This window comes from Hemibagrus wyckioides, linkage group LG22 (assembly GCF_019097595.1).
Source record: "Hemibagrus wyckioides isolate EC202008001 linkage group LG22, SWU_Hwy_1.0, whole genome shotgun sequence".
NCBI classification, from domain to species: domain Eukaryota; kingdom Metazoa; phylum Chordata; class Actinopteri; order Siluriformes; family Bagridae; genus Hemibagrus; species Hemibagrus wyckioides.
In genome coordinates, this window is record NC_080731.1 from 13,719,565 (window position 1) to 13,744,760 (window position 25,196).

At 37.8% G+C, this 25,196-nt stretch overlaps 4 protein-coding genes across 6 annotated transcripts; 3 read left to right on the forward strand and 1 right to left on the reverse strand.

The window, feature by feature from the left end:
* The first annotated feature begins 5,685 nt into the window (after positions 1-5,685).
* Positions 5,686-14,756, forward strand: lrrc8ab (leucine rich repeat containing 8 VRAC subunit Ab). Its single transcript, XM_058374308.1, has 4 exons — positions 5,686-5,852; positions 6,721-7,020; positions 7,125-9,228; positions 10,880-14,756. Exons 3-4 carry the CDS (start codon positions 7,132-7,134, stop codon positions 11,153-11,155), a joined length of 2,373 nt encoding a protein of 790 aa, XP_058230291.1. The 5' UTR covers positions 5,686-5,852; positions 6,721-7,020; positions 7,125-7,131; the 3' UTR covers positions 11,156-14,756.
* A 1,074-nt stretch (positions 14,757-15,830) lies between these two features.
* ppil3 (peptidylprolyl isomerase (cyclophilin)-like 3) lies at positions 15,831-18,574 on the forward strand. 2 transcript variants are annotated; one of them, XM_058374538.1, is made up of 6 exons: positions 15,831-15,972; positions 16,207-16,281; positions 16,703-16,796; positions 17,543-17,610; positions 17,690-17,811; positions 17,889-18,574. In XM_058374538.1, exons 1-6 carry the CDS (start codon positions 15,970-15,972, stop codon positions 18,013-18,015), a joined length of 489 nt encoding a protein of 162 aa, XP_058230521.1. In that variant the 5' UTR covers positions 15,831-15,969; the 3' UTR covers positions 18,016-18,574. The 2 variants fall into 2 exon arrangements, with proteins under 2 accessions (XP_058230521.1, XP_058230522.1); XM_058374539.1 differs by having other exon boundaries at positions 17,693-17,811; positions 17,889-18,550.
* A 571-nt stretch (positions 18,575-19,145) lies between these two features.
* zgc:101858 (uncharacterized protein LOC449555 homolog) lies at positions 19,146-21,439 on the forward strand. The gene is made up of 8 exons (XM_058375683.1): positions 19,146-19,296; positions 19,413-19,583; positions 20,115-20,293; positions 20,397-20,490; positions 20,610-20,679; positions 20,777-20,813; positions 20,897-20,960; positions 21,116-21,439. Exons 1-8 carry the CDS (start codon positions 19,273-19,275, stop codon positions 21,272-21,274), a joined length of 798 nt encoding a protein of 265 aa, XP_058231666.1. The 5' UTR covers positions 19,146-19,272; the 3' UTR covers positions 21,275-21,439.
* Positions 21,440-21,573: 134 nt separating this feature from the next.
* On the reverse strand, positions 21,574-24,175 carry zbtb26 (zinc finger and BTB domain containing 26). 2 transcript variants are annotated; one of them, XM_058375682.1, is made up of 2 exons: positions 24,041-24,175; positions 21,574-23,236 (listed from the first exon to the last, which is right to left on the reverse strand). In XM_058375682.1, the coding sequence occupies exon 2, from the start codon at positions 23,219-23,221 to the stop codon at positions 21,998-22,000; it is 1,224 nt and encodes a 407-aa protein (XP_058231665.1). In that variant the 5' UTR covers positions 23,222-23,236; positions 24,041-24,175; the 3' UTR covers positions 21,574-21,997. The 2 variants fall into 2 exon arrangements, with proteins under 2 accessions (XP_058231665.1, XP_058231664.1); XM_058375681.1 differs by having other exon boundaries at positions 24,010-24,081.
* Between the last annotated feature and the right edge of the window lie 1,021 nt (positions 24,176-25,196).

Sequence of the window (25,196 nt, forward strand, 5' to 3'; positions counted from 1 at the left end):
CCTCCACACACACACACACACACACACACACACAGCCTGTTGAACGCATCCACTGAGCTGAGTTGGGTAAGCCCCGACAAAGGAATGTGACCCCCTTCTCTGTTCATTCATGGTATGTCTTGAGCTTTCAACATGCACATGCATCATCTAACTCAAAAGGCAAATGATTAAAGTATATTGAGTAACTATTTGTTTTTCATACGCCATCAAAGGGCTGTTAACATGAGTATAATGGTAAAAAAAATGTGCTCTAAGAAAAAAAACATTTGCAAACTGCACACTACTTACTAAAGTGCAGCATAACATTCATTAAAAATGACTTTTTAAAATGACTTATATTGCAAAACAAATATTCTATTGCACTTATCATTCAAAGGCTATGTGTTCATAAGCTTGTCAAAACAACATCACATTATTAATGCCTATATCTGTCTTACTGTATGTTAATCACAATGTTCTATTTTTTCTGAAACTAAAGCGGTGGTGCACTTAGACTTTGCTGTAGGCCAGACTGTATGAAATGCATTTCAAATGCATTTACTCTGCCTGAATGGTTATTGTTCAGTGAACAGGCCTCAGCAGTCAAAAGCATGCTTGTGAATAGAGCCCTCGATATGAAGAATTTTCGACTTTTTTCTTGTACAGGCCTCCACACCGAGCGTTTTAAGCTCCATTCAGTATAGACCATTACCCAAAGTGCATTTTTTAAACATCTAATGCTCCTTTCTAAACATCCCTGAGTCTTTGCTCCTTGGTTTCTTGGGAATTGGGAGTCCATTCAGGGCAAAGACCTATTGTGAGAGTGGCTTGGGAAAGGAGAGAGGTGTTTAGCATAAATGACAATCACTTTTTGGGGTGGATTGGTGCAAATAATACTGCCTATTGAATGAGCAGTGAGGGATGACAAGGAAACAAAGATAGCACATGGTTCTAAGATTCATTTTATCATGGATCTACATTACACTGTAATACAAATAAAAACATGTTCTTACTTACTGGGAAACTCTACATTTTCTGTTAATCCGGAACCTTGCTGAAAATGATATAGAACCCTTTGTGCAGGTTTCTGTCAGAAAACGTCATCTTTTATATTAAATTCAATTCAATATTACTCAAAGGTGAGCGTGACATCACAGGGTGTTACATCCTGCGCTGGTCAAAGCCAGAAGAAATCAAACTGAATTAAGGTCATTCATTCGACCAGTGCCAAAAAAATGATGTCTGTCTGTTTTTTTGTGAAATCAATTGAAACTCACTGTTTAATTTAATCTTCATTTCACACTGAATTACACTGATCATATACATTAAAAAGAAAACTGGAGTCATTAGAAAGATTCCTGTTCCCAACAATCTGTACGAAACTATCTTTATATTTAAAAGAAACTTATTTAAATGTGGAAGTGTGTGTGCATGTATGCGAGCACCTTGTGAATTGTGAACTTCTGCATATTAACTGTAGTCATGGTAAAAGTCTGCACAGGAAATAGCACTGTCTGGACAGGGAAAATAGCGACACATTGTCTTTAGCTATGGATTATAGAGGTATATGATTAAAAATAAATATTGTAATACAGTATGTAAGCCATCATTTCTATGGCTGTTTTAGTCAGTGTTTAAAGGATGTTGTCAGGGCAGAGCTTGGCCAACTAGAGTAAGGGGTTATGTTAACATAACCTTCAGGCTTCCTGAATGAAGTGGCCCTTGTTTAAGCCCCCTGATGTGAGAAATGCAAACGGTTAAGCATGGAAGTCTGCCCAAGCCTGCCATTTCTTCTTGATAGAGATGCTGGAGGATGCTACATCGTTTTGTTTCTCCAAATGATTCAGGTTTTAAAAAATGTATGGATAGATCAAGTAAATTCTAGATCAGAAGAAAAAAAGCACACAAGAGAGAAATTCATACACAGAACAGAAACATTTCAGATTTTCTATTTTTCACCTGCCAAGTTAAACATACCCTAAATACTGTATGCGCCAACTAAATATTGTTGGATAATTAGTGCTACCAAATTTATGTGTTGATAAAATGCCAAGATTTTGTGTTAATGTAATCTAGAATCCCATCATCATTGCATTACATATCCCAGCATATATTTAATTTCCTGAAAAGCTTTGATATGTAATTACAGTATTTGCCTTATAATTATTATATCCAGTGATAGGTGAGGGACACTATTTGGTAAAAAAAAAAAAAAATGTATGTCTAATAATATACATTTGTGACATAAAGTCAGCTCCTGACATCTTTCAGGAAAATCAGCAGAAATGTAATATAGAGCATTAAACAGTTAAGTGCTAAGTATATGGGGGTGTTGTGTAATTATATTTGACCTTTTTAAAAAAAATAACTTTTCTGAAGTGTGAATAACTTTTCTGCAAAACAGTTATTTTTCTACATTTCTGGCCTCCCACAAATTAATATATTCCTCTCTGAGTCTATTGGAACCACAAGGCCAATAATTTGTTTTTGCTGTAGACTGAAGACATTTGTGTTTGAGATCAGAAGATGAATATGAGAAGAGAGTTTAGAATTACAGCTCTTATTTATATGCAGATGTGTTAAATGATGTAGAACAGAGCACATTTTGTATCAGACCACCCAATTTTCAGGCGAGCAAATATACGGGAAGAGATGATTGACAGGTGTTACCCAGGTGTGTCCTGTAAGAATGATCATTGAAACAATAAATAGCTAGATAAATAGAACATTTTTTCTTGGTTTTAGCCCGCAGTTTCACCTCCGAAGATTGTATCTATTGTGAAAAAGGATAAGACAGAATGAAAACTGTTTATGGGTGAAAAGCAAGACGAAAAAAAGCTGCAAAATCAATCAGAGACACTGCACAAACATTGGGCATAGCCAAATACAATAATTTGGTATGTTGTGAAAATGAAATAAAGCACTGATATACTAAGCACCAGACAGTGAATCGTTTAGCTAAGGAAAATAACAACATCTGATGAAAGAAATTTTGTGAAAGCTTTGTCTAAAAAACAAGTCAGTGACATCAGCAACAACACCAACAGGGCAGGAGTGAAGGTATCACAATCCACCATTCAAAGAAGACTTCAAGAATAGAAATTTAGATTACATAACACAAAATACAAACCTCTCATCAGCAGTAAGAATCAGAAAGCCAGACTGGAATTTATAAAAAAGTAAAAAGAGAAGTTTAGAAATCAGAATTAACCTGTACCAAAGTGATAGAAAAAGATAAGGTTAAAGTAAGGAGAAAGAAAGGATCTGCTTATAATCCAAAACATAAAAGCTCATATGTGAAACATGGTGGTGGTAGTGTCATGGTCTTGGTGTTGCATGGTTGCTTCTGGAATGGACTCACTGATCTTTATTAATGATGTACCTCATGATGGTAGCAGCAAAATAAATTCAGTTTATAGGAACATTCTGTCTGTCAATTTACAAATAAATGCATCCTAAATAATTGGAAGGAGCTTCATTATGCTGCAAGCATAATGACTCAACACGTACTGCCAACACATGAAAGGTTGTCAGGGGAAAAGTGGAAGGTTTTAGACCAAATCAATCACCAGACCATAACCCAATCTGAGAAGCATTTCACCTCCTGAAGAGGTGACTGAAGCAAACAACAACTGAAAGAGGCTGTAGTAAAGCCTGGAAAAGAATGGCAAAAACAACAACAAACAAACAATAAACAACAGTTATGTCGGTGATGTCAGTAAGTCGTAGGCCTGATGCAGTTATTGGAATCAAGGAATTTGCAGCCAAAGTGTTATTTACCTTCATTTACTTCAAGGCTTATTTGTTCCAATAATTTTGCTTCCTTCAAGACATGTGGTCTGCTACCAAGATTCTATGTTTTATGTAATCTACTACAGGGAATAAAAGCTAAAATCGTATACTCCCATCTTATATCCATCTTTTGATCTTAAACCCAAAAGTCTTAGCTATTTAACACAATTTTATTGGCCTTGCTGTTCCAATAGTTTTGGAGGGGACTGTGTATACATACAGAACACCTATATAATCCTAGTTTTATGTATGTGAACTTCATGTATGAGGTTTTCATCAGGGTTTTAATCCAAAGATATAGATGGTTAAGGTCAAAACACGGGTTTTGTGCTGTGCACCTGATTCTGTGTTGATTTATGTATATTTTTTTAGGTATTCATTTGTTAAAGGATCCATCTACAACCAAGTCTGTACTTCTTCCCAGAAGCAACCACGTTTATCCAAGATATCCAGGTACTGAAACAAAATTAATGACACCATTAATCTTCACAAAAGCCTGTGGACAACTAGCTGCTAAACAGAATGATGTACCACCACATTGTACAGTGGATATCAGGTGTTTTACATGCAGGATAAAGTGGATACTGAATGAATGAATGAATGAATGAATGAAAATATACAACAAATAAACAGTTTCAGTTGAATTTCTACCCTGTATATTCCTCAATCACATGCACACAGCACAAAAATATAAATATTTTAATTTCATTTGTATTCCTGTAATATAAAATCGCACATCAAGACTGCACTGCAATTAACCTCATTTCTCTTATACGTGCAACCCCCCCCCCTTTAAATTGTGATTTATGTACTGTATTTTTTTTCCTTCTTATATATCTTGTAGTTTTTGTTCTTAACATGCACTATTACCTTCTGGTCAGTTATTACATTTTCCTGTGTATACTGACTATTTTTAAGATATACAGTATGCAGTTTACAACCTGTCTTGTGTTACTGTCTCTATTGCTGCTGCTGATATCTGGAATTTCCTTCGAGATCAATGAAATATCTGTCTATCTATCTATCTATCTATCTATCTATCTATCTATCTATCTATCTATCTATCTATCTATCTATCTATCTATCTATCTATCTATCTATCTATCTATCTATCTAGATATTGTACTACCAGTCAAAAGTTTGGACACATCTTTTAATTCAATGTTTTTTGTTTAGGGATTTATTTTCTACATTCTAGAACAATACTGGAGATTTCAAAACTATTAAGTAATCCTTAAGTAATCCATATGTAATGACAACAAAAAACAACAGTCAGTTGTTATTTTAAGACACTGAGGTCAGGTGTTCTGGAATAGTTCTTGCAAGAACAGTATTGTCAAGTGCATTTGCAAAACCCATCAAGCACCATGATGAAACTGGCTCACATGAAGACCATCCCAGTAAAGCAAGACCAAAACTGACCTCTGCTGCAGAGGAGATGTTCATTTAGAGTTACCAGCCTCAGAAATCACCAATTAACAGCACCTCAGATTAGAGCCGTTATGAAGGCTTTACAGAGCATCAGTAGCAGACGTATCTCAATATCAACTGTTCAAAGGACATTATTGTGTATTTCGGCCGCCTTCAGCATTGTTTTACAATGTAGAAAGAAATAAACATCAGGAAAGACCATGGAATTAGAAGGTGTGTCCAAACTTTTGACTGGTAGTGTATATGCAGAATGGTCAAATATACACCAGTACAACAGTTATACTGGTATGTTCCTTCACTTTGACCATTTTTAAACCAGGTCCAGTTTAATTTTTTGCTCTTTTTGAAGTTTTATGAGCTTGGTCAGTGTGTTGTTATTTCTCCTTTGAGCCACACAGTGGCAGTAGTGTGCTATGATGGTTAGGCATTAGGCACCTATGTGTTTTTATACTTTATTGCTCTCTAGCGTCCTGGTGGTGAAAATACTACTTCTGGGCAGAAGGAAGAGAGCGGCTATTTCCAGTTTATTCCCGTCTCCAGCGGTGCTTGCTTTTTTTTTTTAATTAAAGGGACAAATAATCTGGGACTGGGAAAAATTATCAATGGTGATCAAATTTGACCAAATATGATCATCACAAATACAATTCCCGGTAAGTCCTTGCCGCTACTATGAACTGCTATTGTGAGGTTTTCTTCAGCACGGTTGGATGTTTTTGATGTTGAAGAACAAAGTGATGATAATAATAACCGGAGTGAAGGTGCTAGCAGGCTAACCGGGCATAGCTGTGTCCCAAACCGCACACTAACCTATTAACACCAAGTCAACTAGTACTGTTGTGTTTAATCATACTTCATATGTAGAAAACCGGCTGTGTTCAAATAACGGTTCCTGGGAGGCTTTCCTGTCTTTACCGTTTACCTGATTAATGAATTAACTTATCATGATTCTGTTTATTATTATAAAGTAATTTATTTAGACTGAACAACGATATTAAATGGCCGAGTGGATACTTGTTGACTTGCGGGTTAGCGCGAGGCAGCATCCTGCGGCTACATGTTGCTAAATCATCTAGTCTCAGTCACCTGCTAATAGTGATAATGCTAGCTGTGGGTGGATTTATATTTAGGGGAAATGATTTAAAGGGCATTTGTAATGTTGAAATAATCTAAGGGTTTTTCAGCAGGTCTGAAGAAATAAGGGTTTTTTTTCAGGTTTATCTGCTTATGCTTAGTGCCAAAGTTTAAGGAAAAGGTTTTCAACAAACCGGCTACATTTGTTCTCACAGAAATAAAAACAAACAAATAATCCAAAACAAGTATCTATCTATCTATCTATCTATCTATCTATCTATCTATCTATCTATCTATCTATATATAATGTGTGTGTGTGTGTGTGTGTGTGTGTGTATGTGTATGTATATATGTAGGTATATGTAGTGTATATAAATGATCTTTCAGTAAATTGAGCTGTGCTGGGGGTGTTGACGTTGGTGTGCCTTTATGCCTTTATCTTGACAGGAAATCTGTGCCTCATCCTGACACGCCGGCCTGTGATGAGTGCAGATTCCTGACTGACCATGTGCGCTGTTGGGTAACATAACGGCGCACAGAGGAGCCACTGCTGAGCCTCTGCCCCTCCCAAAGACAAACAGGATCTGAACTTTGGGGTCATGGACTCCCTTTCCATAGCGAGAAGAGACAATTCTTGAGTGTTATTAGCGGAAACGGTTAATAATAGCTGACAAGAAAGCCAAATTGTTCTCTTGGTGGAGCCTTGTTCTTACAGATGAAGCCAGAACAGAGAGTCACCATCCTCTGGTAAAGCTGCTTTATTTATTTATTTTTATTCAAACAATATCACAAGATGCAGAAGAAAAAATGGATCGAGCTCCTGTCGTTAATTATTTATTTATTTATTTCAGATAAACAATGATCCCCATCACCGAGCTGCGGTACTTTGTGGATACTCAGCCTGCATACCGTATATTGAAGCCATGGTGGGACGTGTTCACCGACTATCTGTCTGTCGTGATGCTGATGATTGCAGTGTTTGGAGGAACCTTACAAGTCACTCAGGACAAGATGATCTGCCTGCCTTGCAAATGGGTGGTAAATGAAACCTGTCGAAAGTATTTTGAGGCTGCCTTTGAGCCACAGGGAATCCGATACGACCTTGACAGACACCAGTACAACTATGTCGATGCTGTGTGCTACGAAAACAAGCTTCACTGGTTCGCAAAGTATTTCCCATATTTGGTGCTGCTGCACACGCTGATCTTCCTGGCGTGCAGCAACTTTTGGTTCAAGTTCCCTTGGACTAGTTCCAAGCTGGAACATTTTGTCTCCATTCTTCTGAAGTGTTTTGATTCTCCATGGACCACACGAGCATTGTCTGAGACAGTGGTCGAGGAAAGCGATCCGAAAGCTCTAGGGAAGATGAACGGCTCAATCGACAAAAAAGCATCGTCTGTCAGTGAAGATGTAGAGGCCAGTGTTTCCATGCTGTCCACCACCAAGTCCCGCTTTGAGCAGGGGATTGTCGACCACTCGGAAAACGGCGTCCTGGACAAAAAAGAGGGCGAACAGGCTAAAGCTCTGTTTGAAAAGGTTAAAAAATTTAGGCTTCATGTCGAGGAAGGAGATATCGTCTACCGGCTGTACATCCGACAAACCATAATCAAAGTCGTTAAATTCATCCTTATCATCTGTTACACTGGCTACTACGTCCACAATATTCAGTTCAGTGTCGATTGTAGTGTGGACATCGAGAATCTTACCGGTTATCAGATGTTTAATTGTGCACATCCGCTCGCAACACTTTTCAAAATTTTGGCCTGCTTCTACATAAGTCTCGTTGTTGTGTACGGGATGATCTGCATGTACACACTCAGCTGGATGCTCCGGCGTTCCCTCAAGAAATACTCCTTCGAGTCTATCAGAGAAGAGAGCAGCTACAGTGACATTCCAGATGTGAAGAATGATTTTGCCTTCATGTTGCACATGATTGACCAGTATGATCCTCTCTACTCGAAGCGCTTCGCTGTCTTCCTCTCAGAAGTCAGTGAAAACAAACTCCGCCAGCTTAACCTCAACAACGAGTGGACCCTGGACAAGCTACGACAAAGAATCACTAAGAACTCTCAAGACAAGTTAGAGCTGCATCTCTTTATGCTTAGTGGAATCCCGGATACAGTCTTCGACTTGCTGGAGCTGGAGGTTCTTAAGTTGGAGCTGATCCCTGATGTCACCATTCCTCCTATTATCGCACAGCTTATAAACCTGAGAGAGATGTGGCTGTACCACACCCCGGCTAAAATAGAAGCACCAGCTCTTGCGTTTTTGAGAGAAAACCTTAAATCCTTGCACATAAAGTTCACTGACATTAAAGAAATACCTCTTTGGATCTACAGTTTGAAGAACCTGACAGAGCTGCAGCTTACAGGGAATCTGAGCGCTGAGAACAATCGCTACATTGTGATCGATGGGCTGCGAGAACTGAAAGGTCTCAAGGTTCTTAGACTGAAGAGCAACCTGACCAAACTGCCACAGGTCGTCACCGACGTTGGACTGCACCTGCAAAAGCTCTCCATCAACAACGAGGGGACCAAACTGATGGTTCTTAATAGCTTGAAGAAGATGGTGAATCTGACCGAGCTGGAGCTGATTCGCTGCGACCTGGAACGCATCCCCCATTCCATCTTCAGCCTCCACAACCTGCAGGAGATCGATCTGAAGGACAACAACCTGAAGACCATCGAGGAGATCATCAGCTTTCAGCATCTCCATCGACTCGTATGTCTGAAACTCTGGTACAACAAGATCGCCTACATCCCAATCCAAATAGGCACTTTGACCAACCTCGAGCGTCTCTACCTGAACCGGAACAAGATCGAGAAAATCCCAAGTCAGCTGTTTTTCTGTCGTAAGCTGAGGTATCTGGATTTAAGTTACAACAATCTATCAAACATCCCAGCTGACATCGGGTGCCTTCAGAATCTACAGTATTTTGCTGTAACTGCCAATAGGGTGAGTCAGATTTATTGGTTTATTTTCTGGTTTATTTTTAGATCAGTCCATCAATTTCTGTTTTGTTGCAGTGGTGAAAATCACAGCCCAACATGATCAATGTTATTTTATTTATTGTAGAGTTATTATCGTTACGGTACTGTTTTATCCAAGTCTATAAGTATAAGCATTTTAAATTAAATATACTATCTGAATTCGACAGTTTTGAGCAGTACTACTGTTTCACTTTACTCTTACTGGTAATGCGTTCCCAGTTTGAATACATTTGAGTAATTTAAGAGTAATTTAAATAAGTTACGTTATTCTGCATAAGAAAAGAGAATAAAAATGAAACTGTTTAACATGGCCAAGTCAGTTAATATTAAATAATTATATTAATAGTATTTAATAGTATTAATGATTTCATTATTATTCATTGTTTTAATAGTATTAAAATAATAATGAATAAAAATTACTTTTAAAGGTATTTTCATCCAGATGAAGTGCAGGGTTTTACAGACTTTTTATATGACTTGTCCCTAACCCCATTTTGAAGGAATCAAAATTAACTGGTCAATGAACTGGTCAATGCCTGGAGTCTGAACACATAAACATCACCAGACGCTGGGTTTCTTCCCTGGTGATGTTCTGCTGTGTCTTGACTGCAGCTGTTTCAGTTCCTGCTCGTTCTTCCATATTTGTTTTCTGTGGTTGTCCAGTCCTGTTGGTTTTCCCGAGCTCATTAGAGCGCTTTCCTTTCTGTTCAGGAATGTATCAAATAGTTGATTTGTCTTTACCTCAGGTTTTTACTCCCTCACTGATCGATACGCTTTGATTTTTCAGCCTAATGCTAACAGCAACAGGTTTTAAAAGCAAATGTCATATATACAATTAAACATTTTTTATCTTCTTACTTGTGGAGTAACACACCTGACCATGTAGGAGCTGAGCTGTAACTCTCTAATTATTTTTCAGTCCATTAAAAAGTGGGGGCTACATGAAAAAGTGATGTAATCTGTACAGCGTTCACCTGACTTGGATGGATTTGGATGAATTTTAATGTTGTATTTTTGATCATTTAATTTCAACCCCAGTGTTCTGTGGTAGAATGAAAATAACTTTATCAATGACCAAACATGTATGAACCTGTGGTCATTTTGAAAAATTGCAAGCTCCTCTGAATATCACATAGAAAGTAATATAGAAAGTAAAAGAAATATACTGTGCTTCTGCTTCACATAACTCACACAGATTACACTCAGTGGGGCTCTCCAAAAAAAATTCCTTACATTTAAAAAAAATATATATATATATTATAAAACTTGTACCATTGTGCATTTTCTGATCATTAGTTACAAGAAAATAATAATAATAATAATAATAATAATAATAATAAGCTGATGATAAGCACAGATTTGTTTATTTATTTTAAATGTCTGCTATGAACTTTCTGGCTTTTTTTCCCATTTAAATGATGTTGAGACAACATGCAGCAAAGATCAAAATGATTTTTTTTCATATTTATTTTATTGAAAAATCATTTTATATAGGAATGCATTCTCCACAGTTATTACACTGAAGTTAGTAATTTATTCCTTGTGTTCCTTTGCACATATTTTTTATATAAATTAAACTCTCGCTGTGTTTCTTTCCCACTTTAACTTTTTTTCAGATTGAGAAGCTTCCTCCTGAGCTGTTCCAGTGTAAGAAGCTTCGCACTCTGAATCTGGGTAATAACTACCTGCAGTCTTTGCCGTCTCGTTTCGGCGAGCTGATCAACCTGACGCAGTTGGAGCTCCGGGGGAACGGGCTGGAGTGTCTGCCGGTGGAGCTGGGAGAGTGTAAACTGCTGAAACGCAGCGGCCTGATTGTCGAGGAGCCTATTTTCAATACGCTTCCCACTGAGGTCAAAGAGCAGCTCTGGAGGGCTGAGAAAGAGGCAGTGTGAGAGCGGCACACAAACACACCGCTGTTTCTGAATCCAGAGCTGTCTGGAGCAAATCGGCGCACTGCGTCATAGAGCAACATTCAGGACACGCTCTCAAAAGTTATTAATAACCAGAGGTGGAAAGTGTACAAAACACACCGACATGCTGCCACTTTAGAAATAATTGAGTAAAAGTAATCAGAAATTACACAAAATGTTTTCCTTTCTGTTATGTTCATATGTTAACTAACCATGCTGAAGTGAACACACTTCAAATATTAATAGAATATGAAGAAAAGCTACGTTAGCAGACAAATACTGAGCTGACTAGCTTCATTACTGAGCTAGCTATTGTTAAAGATTTCACATTTTCCTTCATCCTTGATGGATCATGGCTTTTTTTTTTTTTTTTTTTTTTTTTTTTTTAAAAGGGCTAACAAACTATTCAGGTGTGTGCACTATTAGTTTCATCATTGGTTTATTTATTATGTTTTCCAGTTATGGAAAATACATAACATTAGGCAAGATATTTAAGAACTCACAGCGCCTTATCTCTGCTAAAAACACATCCTTTATCTGCCTTCTCTCTTTTCTTTTTTTTGTGCTTCATCAACTTTTCTTTTATTCAGCATACCTCTTTTATTAAGATACATTTCAGGAGTCGTTTATCGAATCATACCAAAGGCTAACACACAATTCCTGACACTTTTTTTATTTTTATACGTAGGTCTGAATTCCTTGTTGATTTTCAACAGAATTTCACTCTGCTCTGAGAGATGTGAACTCATACACAGTTTAGTGTGCCGTGTACCAGTACGTGTACTGGTGTGAATTCTAGTTATTTTTAGTGCACTAGAGGCTGTTTCCGTATTATTTTTGGAAGGTCACATGGGCAGAATGAAACAGGACAGCAGGCTGTGTTTCGGCTCATCAGCCTTAAGTTTGCTGAGTGATGGATCCCATAGCAGCACTCGGAAATATTTAACACAATAGAGTTTTGCTAACAAACGCTGAAATCTTAAATCTGGCTCGCTAGTTTAGCTTACCTGTACATGTTCCTGCAGTTTGATTTTTTTTTTGGAGCTGTGAATATCAACAATATTCACAGATATATTCATCACAGTTTCTTTGGAAACATTTTAAAACTTAAAGATAGCTGATGCTCATCTGTCTCCACTGTTCCGGAACATTTTGGTAGAAAACTGCTTTATTTTGTCATTTTATATACAATTTGTATCTACTCTTTCACTCACAGTCTTCTGTGGTTAAATGTGCATTAGCCATTTTCTCTGTAAGTGATTAAAAAGTAATGCAGCAAAAAAATAAAACTCAAGTACTATGATTTAATTATACTCAGTTTGAGTACTGATACAGCAAAAGACTAATGTAATGAGAGCACATGTAGTGTGGTGTTACTTTCCACCCCTGGTTAATAGCATAAAGGAAATGTTGTTATGTTGTGTTAAGCAGACTGGTGTGAAGTACAGCTAGAAGCGCTGTACACTCTGAGCTTCCTGTGCTTCTGGGTTTAGAATTAATACGGTCAGTCAAAAAACAAAAAACAAAACAAGAAATCATCAGAAGTGCAGCTCATCTTTATTCTCCATCGTGGTGATACACCGTTCACATGAGGGCACAGTTCCACCTTTGGTGAATTCATGTCATGAGCACTTTATGGTCTTGATTGTGAACAATGATCTCACTGAAATAGATTTTACTCCCTGCTTAAAAACAGAAATCAGATGTCTGTATTAAAAAAATCTATATACATAGAGAGACATTTGAGCCGAGTAGGAGTTTTGACCGGATTTGCATTTTACCAATATGATGCACTCTTCTAATGGGAAATATTATCAGTTCATTATGTTACTCAGTGCATGCAGGAAATAAGTGTTTGTGGATACATGTGGTGCGCGTGTGTGTACATTTAATATAACCGGAGTTATATCTTAGCACTGTAATTGCTAAGCGCTGTACAGCCATTTTCAAACATATTATAAATGTCATTTGTTAAATCTCTCTTCTGTGGAAGGGGTTTGAAGCACAGGGTTAAACCTGTTTATTCAGTGCACTTAATGATCATTTCTGCAGTGAAAACCTTCATTCGTTGAAAAGCATCTGTCGAGCCACCAGTTCATACACAGTCCATGTTGGTGATGTAGAACGTAGCACTTTTTTTTCCTTTTTTTTTTTTTTAAACAGATGTTTTGTGTGTGTGTGTGTGTTATCTGTCTGCTTCAGTATGTGAGACTCGGGTCAGTATTTGGTGTACTGTAAGTGTGTTCAGAGTGTCTGCATGTTTACACCACTCGAATTAACAATGCAAATACATGCTGAAATTCGTACTCGTGAGCATTCATGTACACACACACTGTATGTTACGTACAGTATGTGGGTGAATATCATTTCTTAAAGACGAAAACATAGGGTGTTGTTTTTTTATTATTATTATTATTATTATGTTTTGTTTTTGTGTCACCTTTCACCTGTGTGTTATTGTACAACACTGAAGGGCAATTTATCAGCCAGAGGCTCTGATCCTCTGTGTGAATGTTCGGAGTTTGACATGCCGTGTTGCACTTAACATCGAGATGATACACAAACGTATCATTTTCCTTTCATAATGAAGAAAAATGCACTGCTGATGAGACAATCAGGAACATTTTGTGAAGTGCCACGCGCTCTGCTGGCTTCTGTTCGTTTTATTGAAGCGTCTTATAGCCCACTTTATGAGTGAAAGCTGTCGATCATGTAGCACTGACTTTTTGTGTAGCGACTCTCACACCTTTTCCTGATTTTTTTTTTTTCCATTTTCTCAATCATAATGTGTTAGGTTACCTCAGTGCTGTTTGTATTAGCAGAATACTCTGTTAGCTACAGAGATTTCCCAGAGTTTAACAGTTTAATGTATTACTCAGGTAAATTCCACTCAGCTTCCTACTGACAGCTTCATCAATCTGTTTCCTCTCCTATAAGTGATTTAAGTACAGTATCTTCATGCATTGCCATTTCTAACGCAGGATATTTGACTACTTTTTAATTTCTATTTATATGATGTTTTTATCACATACAATGTTTTTTAATGGATTTTTTTTTTTTTTTTTGCTCAGTGTTGTCTTAAACTGTCTTGACCTGTTAGTTATTTGTTTTGTTTTTTGTAATCATGAAGCCACTCTGCCACATCTAATCTTCTTTCTCTGCTGATGTTAATGATTATAGTGACGTGCATGAAGGTATACAGAAGAGTTCTGGCTCCTAAATGGCTAAATCAAATCCACTGAAATCTTCCGATCTTGTTTTAACACAAATAATCTGACTGCTCTTACCATTTGAACCTGTGTTATTCTACACATGCAGTCTATTGCAGTGCAGATAATTTCTCTAGCTGATTAAAAGCATCAAGAATATTTTCCGTTCTTCCGTTTTTTTTGACACAGGTCCTTGTCTTTGGCACAAATATGAAAACATGCTTTATTTGCCAAAACAATACCAACTAGTGTTGTAACAATATTAGGTATCATGTTAGATGTACATTTTATTTATCTGGCTTCAGTGTGTTTAATTACTGATCTACTTGTCATAATGTGGTAAATTTGTCCTTCCTACAAATGGAAATTTAATAAACTCATATGTAATTTCCTTGGTTCCGGTGCTAATTTGTTGGTTGTATTTCTGCCATTCCTGTACGATAGAAGTTAGAGAATGCATGCTGCATTGGTGTCCCATTGCTTGTGTAGTGACAATGGTGATTAATAGGAGAAAATAAAAAATAGCAATCTTAAACGTATGGGACAACGATCAGATTTTGCTGTTAGCTCCCAAACACATAAGAGCAAGAGCTACTTTTCTCTTACATTTTTTTTTTTTTTTCCTCAACAAGGTTAGTGTCACATTAATTTGAACTCCAGGGTAAAAAGCAGCTTATACGATGCAGTTGAGTCATGGTAAAGACTCGGCTGTGCTGGTCAGTTAGATGGTGTTAGTGTTGGTGGTGATATTAGCCTGACAGTTTTGGCTTTGGAAGCTGAGTGTACAGATGAGGAGATGGGAGAGCAGGACAGACTTATGTAATCCCACAGCACATGCTCCCTCCACTAACTTGCTGTATTTACCTGCATCAGATTTTCAAAACCAGAAACAGACCCCTGACTACCCGAAGACAATTATCACACCATTACCTTCCCTTCAAAACCTTCAGCCAGGTTGACCTGAGTCACCATCCCAAAAGGTACAAGAAAGTCATACATCAAGACTTTTTTTGTTCTTGGCTCCCATTTGGTGGAATAAAATCCCCCAGGTGTTTAAACAGCTGTCTTCAAATAAAGACTGAAAAAAATCCTTAAATGATCAGTAAAGCAAAAAAAAAAAAAAAAGATTGTAGAAGTGTTTTGTGTGCTATTCCAACTCCTTTCTAGCAGGAGAAAAGGAGCTTTCTAATTATTCTAATATTTATACTTAGACCCTGACCTATTTGCACTAGGATGTAATAAATCTAATAGTAAATGTATCACATTTCCAAAAATACCTTCTGTAAGTCGCTCTGAATCAAAAATACTGAGGGAAGTATAAAAGAGTCTTTCATTGTGTCTCCTCTCTACTGGGAACTGGGAACTGGGAACTGTAAGGGTCAGCTGCACACCTCCTATTTCCACGTTATTCCCAGTGTGTGTTCATGACAGCACTCTACCACGAGGTGGCAGTAAAGAGACCGCGATCGCGGAAAAGAAGAGGAACTCTAGTTATACGTTCATTTTCTTCCGGAATGTTTTTAATGAGGCACCGATCCCGGCACATTCAACTAAGTGCAGGGCAACTTTAACTCCAGTCGGTTTAAAATGGTAAAAATAGTTGTCTTTTATTATTCAGTATATTCTTATTAAGCAGTTTATAACATTCGTGTTCGATGTATAGTTGTATCGTAATGCTGTTAGACGCGAGATCCTTTATTTACACTACTGTATCGTGACTGTGTTCTGTGTTAGTCTACGGCTCGCCTAGTTCACTATACTTTTATGATGATTATAATAGACAGTGAATAATGAAATAACGTGAAATAAATGATTGTTTTTCAGTCGGTCACATTGCATACAGACCTCGGGGACATGAAAATCGAGCTGTTCTGTGAGCGGACTCCTAAAAGCTCTGAGGTGGGACACGGTCACTTCACACACTGACCAGAGCTGATTAACTCAGATTTATAAAGGTGCCAGAGTCGAATTGGATTATTTTATACTTGTACAAATAACCTGGAGAATATGTAGGACATGATTTAAAAAAGAGAAAGATTCACGTACGGATGTGTAAAAAAAAACAAAAAAGTGAATAAAAAGAAGTCAGGTCCGGGATGCTTGTTTGTGATTGGATGCGCCTCCTGTCAATCATTTTATAGACACTGTATTTCCTGGGGGCGGAGCTTTGTGAACTTGGATGGGAATGGGCTCAAAGAGTGAAGGGGAAAAAATATTTAAATGTCTAACTCACCTAACAGCTAGACACTTTATTTTACAGAATACGCCTCTAACTGTGTGTTCATGTCTTTACATTTACTGTGTAAAACTTATTTTACAGAATTTTCTAGCCTTGTGTGCAAGTGGTTTCTACAATGGCTGCATCTTTCATCGAAACATTAAAGGCTTTATGGTCCAGACAGGAGACCCCACAGGTAAATATCACATCATTTAACAAAACCTGATTAAGGAAATTAATTTTTTTCTGTGCTGCACTGACCTCCCAATGCTTGTGTAGTGACAATGGGGTTTAATAGGAAAGAAATGAATCATCAATCTGAAATGTAAGAGACACCAGTCTGATGCACTTTTTACTCCTAAATACAAAAGAGCAAGAGCTCAAGGTTCATAGTGATGTTGTATTCATTTGAAATCCAGTGTAAAATACAATGGAGACAGGAAACGTTAGACTCCGAGATACAGAATGCAATGCAGCTTATATGATCCAGTTGTGCCGAGTTATTATAGCAAAGACTGTGATGGTCAGGTTAGTGATCTATAAGATTATGTTATTGTTGGTGGTGATATTAACATGACAGCTTTGAAAGCTGTTTGGTTTGAGCAGTGTACAGATGAGAGAGAAGGACAGACTAATGGACTAAAGTGTTGCTGCATTGTTGTCTTTAGGTAGAGGTGAATTTCAGTCATAATGATTAGTGTACACTTGAAATACTAATTGTGGGTGAAATAGGAGACCAGTTTGTTGGGGAAAGATGTTTAAACCCAAAATATCTGCTCAGAAATTAATTTTAAAAAATCTGTTACGCAGTTGAAGTTTAATTAAATTCTGACTCTGTATATTTAAATAAGTTGGTATGTATTTTTTTATTGTTTTTATTTCATTAGTACACCTGAGCAGTTGTTTCTTACATGCTCTTGTTTTGTCTTCATCTTAATGCAGGGACAGGAAAAGGAGGAACAAGTATTTGGGGAAGAAAGTTTGAAGATGAATTTAGCGAACATTTGAAAGTAAGTTAACAAAACACTAAAATTGCATCTGTGTGAAGAAGACATATGTTTACAGTGCATTGTTTTTGTGTTTTTTGAGCAGCACAATGTCAGGGGGGTGGTGTCCATGGCAAATAACGGACCTAATACCAACGCTTCGCAGTTCTATTTCACCTACGCCAAACAGCCTCACCTGGACATGAAATACACAGTGTTTGGAAAGTATGTCATTGTCCTTTTGCTGAATCCATTACACCACAGTGTACAGATCACTAATTAACTTTGCTCTGCTTCCACAGAATAATCGATGGTTTAGAGACTCTGGATGAGTTGGAGAAACTCCCCGTTCACGAAAAGACGTTTCGGCCTTTGACTGAGGTCCACATTAAGGATGTGACTATTCACGCAAACCCGTTTGCAGTTTAAGGCTCTGTGGATCAGGATGATCTGTAAGGACAGTTCTTCAAAAATAAAGAGGTTTAATGTTTGTACAGAACACTTTGGAATTTTTAAAACCTTGTGATAAGTTGTGTATTTTTATATGCATTTTTCCCTTCTGTTTATGTTCTTTGATTTCAGATAGTGACTGGAATCGTGTGTCATTTAAAAAAAATAAAAATAAAAAATAAGATAAACAGAAATTGTGTAGAGTTTTGTCTTTAATTTCTCAGCTCAGTTTTATAGGAATGAATGCCAAAAAACCCACTTGAAATATGTACTTGACTTAGTTTCTTTGTAAGCACCAATTCAGTACATCTTCCACTGCCTCCTTCCTGTTTCTGTTAAACAGGTTTAGCTTTTTGCACTCATAGTTGATGACACACACTTGTTGATATAATCATCCCCAAGTCTGAGACATGGTTTTGTGGCTTTATTCTTCCCAAAAGCAGTGATTCAAGTATTCAAGGCTATTTCACATATTTCAGATATCATCACAGGGAGTCTTTCCTTGCCACCGTCGCTGCAGGCTTGCTCATTAGGGATAAAATAGTTTAATCATTTAATTTAATAATCTTTTTCCTTCTTTCTCTGTTTCTCTTCTTTTGTAAAGCTGCACATTTTGAGACAATGTCCATTGTAAAAGGCGCTATACAAATAAACTGAATTGAAATTGAGATATGAATTTCTGTTTCAACTGCCCAAAGACAATGTGACAACGATGAACAAATCAGCCACTGCTAACTATCAAACAAAACACACACAGTCACACACACACACAATGATATACTACAATAAGTAATTATTTATATATATATATATAAATATATATATATAATATATTTTTACCTTTAAGAGTACTTGCTAAATAAATTTTGAACCAGCGTGACTTTTATCTCATTTCGATAAAGAGAATAGCTTCGGGGACTTTTAATTTTTTTGACCGGTCATTTCGACCCGGAACACATATAAAATGTGCAATTTGGTTTTTTTTTTTGTTGTTGTTGTTTTTTTTCCCTAAATTTGAGTTTAATTGAATATTTCATTTCGGTGTATATTTTCTTGATTCGTTATAGTTTGCGGTGTAATGTAATAATATTTTTTGCATGTTTTAGCTGGTATATTTCGTGTTAAGGAGGCGGTGCGGTGGTGCGTGACCACGCCCACTCGTAACTTTACACGCCTGTGCGTGTGCCTGAATTGGTGTTTGTCCGCGTGAGAAACTCGTGAACGTCAAATTCCGTGATGGCATCGCCGGACGCTATTAAAGTAAGTTTATTCATTTTCTTTGAAGTCCTTCACGTGCACGAATTATTACACTTTCGGTTCAGATGCATGAGAGCGGGTGTATGTAAAGTGCACGTGATGGCACTGTGTTTGTATAGGCTTTCTCGCTGAAGGATAAAGTGGCGTTAATCACAGGAGCGAGCTCAGGTATCGGAGCTGGAACTGCGCTACTCTTCTCCAAACTCGGAGCTCAACTCGCCCTCAATGGCCGTGACATGGACAACCTCAGCAAAGTGGCCAAAGAGTGTGAAGAGTGCGGTGGCCAAAAGGTAACACTGTTCATTCGCTTCTAGCAAGAAAGTCTGTATACTTGTACAAACACAATATTGCTTCAGCCTTCAGCTGTTAGAATAATAAGAGCAGATAGTCAGTGATTAAAGCCACATCTTTCCTCTTAAAACACCTGCAATTCTTCATGGCATGGATTCATCAAGATGTAAACACTGCTGTGACGTCACATTTTCTTACTCTCGCTTTACCTCCGTATATTTCCTTCCTTCTTTATCTTATTTTAATGTTATTTCTATTTTTTCACTATTTTTATAACAGTATATAATAATTTTTATAAGGAAGCTGTATATAATAGACTGGCAGCTACCTAAACTAGCAGGGTCTGAGCAGTATGAATATGTGAAGTTTCTATGCAGAAATGAGTATTAAAGCAACCATCAGAATAAAATGAAAGTGGAGTGATTTTCCAGAACAAGCTTGTGTGATGGTAAATAGCTAGTTATTCTTGAAAAAAGGCAGATGTATGTTCATACAAACTTTAACAAGTATGTTTTCTTGGTATTCTGTAGCCACTTTTGGTGCCAGGAGACTTGACCGATGAGGACGCAATAAAGAAAACTGTTGAAGAAACTGTTGCCCGCTTTGGGCGCCTGGACGTTCTTGTTAACAGTGCAGGAATCCTTGCCATGGGCACCATCGAGACCACTGACTTGGCACAGTATGATAAGGTGATGAACATTAACGTCAGGTAAGAGTGTTATTTCGGCTTCATTCTGTTGGCTTTGACATCAAAAGTCTGCTTAACAGTTTTTAGAGGGACAAAAACTATAAACTGTATGTTTGGGTTTCAGATCAGTTTACCACCTCACACACTTGTGTGTGCCACATTTGATTCAGACTAAGGGCTGCATTGTAAACGTGTCCAGTGTCAATGGCCAGCGATCAGTGAGTTCACATTTTCCTGCAGAAAGTAAATTGTGTTTTGTTGAATGGTATATAATTGTACATGTGTTGTAGTGGATTTTGATCATTTCTTTTATACATTGATTCTCATCATCCTGCAGTTTCCTGGAGTGCTTGCATACTGCATGTCCAAGTCTGCCATTGACCAGTTTACTCGCTGTGTAGCTCTTGGTAAGGAAATCATTTCTATTTACCCTAGAATGTTTTTTGAAATGTTGAGATTGACATTGCATGTTCAGTGGTGATTTGTACTAAAATTATATTTCAGAGCTGGCACCAAAGCAAGTACGAGTCAACTCTGTTGGGTAAGTTAAACCTGTTATTTGAGCTACATGAGCTGTAATGATATAATCTTGTTCGCTATTGTAATGTTATCTTTCTTTTACAGGCCAGGTGTGATCATAACAGAGGTCCACAAGCGTGCAGGTCTGGATGAAGAGCAGTATAAACAGGTAAAGTGTGGATATGGAGCTTTGAAGTGTCTCTTAATAATATGTTTGCATTCTATGGCTTATTTAATATTTCATAATTTCATACCTGGCAACCATGATCATTATTATTATTATAACTATTATTGTATGTGTTGTTGTGTTGTCTGTTGCTGTAGTTCCTTGAGAAATGTAAAGTCACGCATGCCCTTGGCCGACCAGGTGAGGTAGAGGAAGTGGCTCAGGCAATCGCCTTCCTGGCCTCAGATGCTGCTACCTTTATTACAGGTGTGAACCTCCCAGTGGATGGAGGCCGTCATGCTATGTGTCCACGATAGAGCCACGTCACCATAAATCTGATTAGAAGTAAATAAAAGTTTGAATAGAATGATCAAATATCCTTATAGTAAACTTGGGTAAATGGTTCATAGTGTTTATAAGTTCATACTTTTTTTTTCTGTTTATCTCTGATCTTTCTCTCTCTCTCTCTCTCACACACACACACACACACACGAGTATATCTCCTTATAATTAGGTGATAAAGGATACTTTTCTGATCAAAATTAAAGTGAATAAGCTGCTTTCTAATCGTGACATTATATTTAATTAATCACAAGTTTGCCAGTCATCTCACAGGTAGAATTAGAAAATTATTCTATTTATGAATTTACATGGTTGGAAAAAGACAGTTAAGGAAACAACACAAAAATCATGACTGAGGTTTCATGCGTATTTTGCAGAGGTCCCACTAAAAACACTTTGTAAAGGATAGTTGTTATCTCCCAGCACAGAAAAGCTGATGCTTTTAACCAATTGAGAAAGGATACGAGTGAGCAGTTGAGGATTAAGGGCCCAACCCTATCCATGATCCGTACTTCAGAGGAAGGATAATCGTTCATTTAAAATGAATACAAAACAGCAGCTGTTGAATACAGTACAATGACCAACTACACAATAATACATGTAACAGAGTTCATACATTGGGTACACGTTAACCATTAGTGTGTGCATACCGGGCCTTGCCATATATACAGGACGAGTCTTTAGTAGCTGTAGTAGATTTAAAACCCTTCGAGCATGCTACCTTCATTAGCATTGTCAAAACTGTTTTTGCCATGGATCTGCTTCAAATGTTTGCGCAGGACAGGTTTGTGAGCGAACACCATTTCACAGTAGTTGCAGCGGTGCGGTTTATCGCCGCTGTGCAGGTTCAAGTGATCAAGCAGCGAACACTTTTGCGTGAATGTCTTGCCACAAATTTTGCACTGGAACGGCTTGATTCCGGCATGGACGCGCATGTGCCGGTGCAGGTTCCCTTTCTGTGTGAACGTCTTGCCGCAGAGAAGGCACATAAACAGCTTGTGCATCTTCAAGTGGTTGGCGTAGTTCTCCAGCTGTCGGAAGACACGGGCACATTTTGGGCACTGGTGGTACCACTGCATGCCTTTGTCAGCATTCCGAGAGCAGCTCCACACGTTCTCCTTTTCCATGCCACTGGGACCAGGAGAGGAGTGAGCATAGTCGAGAGTGGCGTTAGGGGTCACGTCAGCAGGCCGTGTCTCTACAGTTGAGTTAATGAGCGAGTGCTGGGGCTCTGGGGAGCACAGAGCAGGGGACCGGGCAGGACCAGGCTGTAAATTTTGAGATATTTGCATTCGATCGTCCACTGATTCGACTTTAATGATGTTGATGGGACTTTCTTCTCCTTGACATTTTCTCTGAAACATAGGAGGTGATCTTGGTTCAATGATTACATCATCATCGTTATCGTCTTCGATCACATTGTCCACCTCTTCATCATCATCATCATCATCAAAGACTGTTTGTATATGCTGTGGCTCTCGCAGCTGTGTGGTGATGTTAGTCTGCTGAGAACGATGGGAATCCTCAACTTTCTGAGGCTTAATAAACTTATTCAGAGCTTTTGTGCATTGCTCCACAATGTGGCCCATCTGTAGGAAACTGGCTACAGTCAGATAGTGGACCAGTTCCAGCTCCGGGAACTCGAGTGTCCCTGTATAGCAAGAGAGAAGAAGTCTCCGTCCAACTTCTGCGTCCTGAAGTGTCGATATTACAACTTCGTGCGAGTCCTGAAGGAAAAACTGATCTCTGAGGAAAGGAGAGCCAGCAGCAAACACAACTTTGTGACCAGGAATCTCAGTGTCATTGATGTGCACAATGACATCGCAAAAACGTCTGTCCTTTCGGAGCATGTTCATCTTCTGGAGCATGGAGTCACCAAATGTGGCGAAACTGAATTGCAAAATAACGCCGTCCTGTGCCATGGCTGCCTGCGCTACCTGAAAAACAGCATGTCTGTTAGCAGAATAATCCGGAAAAGATTTTTAGTGCTTGAGCTCACTTACTTTCATAAAGGACTTTATTGTATTTGTCTTGGAACATAATACATTTCAAAGCACAATACGAGCATTACTACTTTTTTGAAGCAACCAAATTAACACGGGTTATCCCAATTTACTGCACAATGTTAACTTCATTATTACAGACTAACAAAGACATTTTTTCCGCTATCCTAAATTCTACACAAAACACTTAGATACATCTATTGTGTGACTCGGAATACTTTATTATAAAAGTGCAAAACCATCCAACAGCACTTATATATAGACTTAAAAAACAAGACACAAGATCATCTGTGTTAAGATCACAGACGTTCACGTCAGATTCCCACTGTTGGTGAACTAGACTGAAGAATAGCAGACATTAAAAACAAAAACACGAGACAATTACACTGAGTTATAACCTAAAAACAAAGCAACTGACAAGAAACAAATCAGAAGCAGCCCTTTATATACACAAGTGTTTAAGGCTTTTATATAAATATATATATCACTCCTGCATGACTGGAGCTGACCACAGCACTTGATCCGCTACAAAACAAAACAAGTCCGCGTTAGCAACATTAGCTAAATGTTAGCCAGTTAGCTAGCTATCTGTTTTCCTAGTTATCTCTCGCCTGCACAGATAAATAAACGCTTTAAAGTGTACACCTGAACTACAAGACAGCGTTGAAATTAGCTACAAAACACAACATATATAAAAGATTACACACCATGGAGAGTAGTGAAGTAAAGCAAGCTTACCGTTGTGGGCGGATTAATACCTGAGACAACGGCTATGTCCAAAACCGCATACTAACATACTAAACAGTGCGGTTGAAGTACAACGCCATCTAACGGTCGCGTACTATTTTGACATACTATTTAGTATCATAGTACGCAGTTTAAGAAGTACCCATTGGCACTGTCATATGATAAAGGACGTGGGCGTGGCCATAAGGCGGAAGTATTTCATTTTTTAATGTTTGTTTGTTTGTTTCTTATATAAAGATAAAAAAATCTTTATATAATTTCCACTCTTGAAAATAAAATTTTTATATGAATAAAATATTGCAATGTTATTAAATAATATTAATATTATACATGTTCATACTAACTTTTTTTTTCAATGTACACATATTTTGCACAAGGGGGCAGTATAAGATAAATCATTTGAGCCAGGTGCAGTCACACAGGTTTACCACAGGTTATATCTTAACTATAAAATAGACTATTACTGTCACCTTGACATATTCCTTTTAACTTTACATGAATAGCTAAAGAGAGGAATTGAAGTAAGATTTCATGCCTTTCACAGTTTTATTCTTTCACTACAACATTCATCAGGTAACTGCCAGAAACCTATCCCAGGTATACAGGAGGGGAAACATACACACATTTACACCTAGATTTGGAGAGCAAACCAGAGAAACCACAGGAAATCCACATGTACACTGAGAGAACACACACAGAAACTTAAGACAGACCCTAAAGCTCGGAAGTGACAACAATACCTTAGAGCTTTTGATTTCCAGCAAATTCAAGGACATGTTGATTTAAGGGCAATTTCTCTTTTTAATTTCCCATCCACAACCTGTTTGCACTTCTCCCTTCAGGAAGACGCTACAGATCTCTGTGCATTAGAACATCTAGGGACATCCCCCCATGCCATCTCCAGATGTGAACAGCTAACACAGGAATTATTACCTGTGTTCTGTAATTTATTCTCCATCTCTAATTACTGCCTCTTTCTCAAGCACCATGTAAATACATAAGCATATATCTTTATTTATACAGCTGTATATAGAGTGTATAATGTACAAATAAATCCTCCATGTTCCAGATTCATACACATATTATTTATTGTTAAGTCCAACTAGTTTACTCTTCTCATTCTCATACTCATACTCAACCACAACAA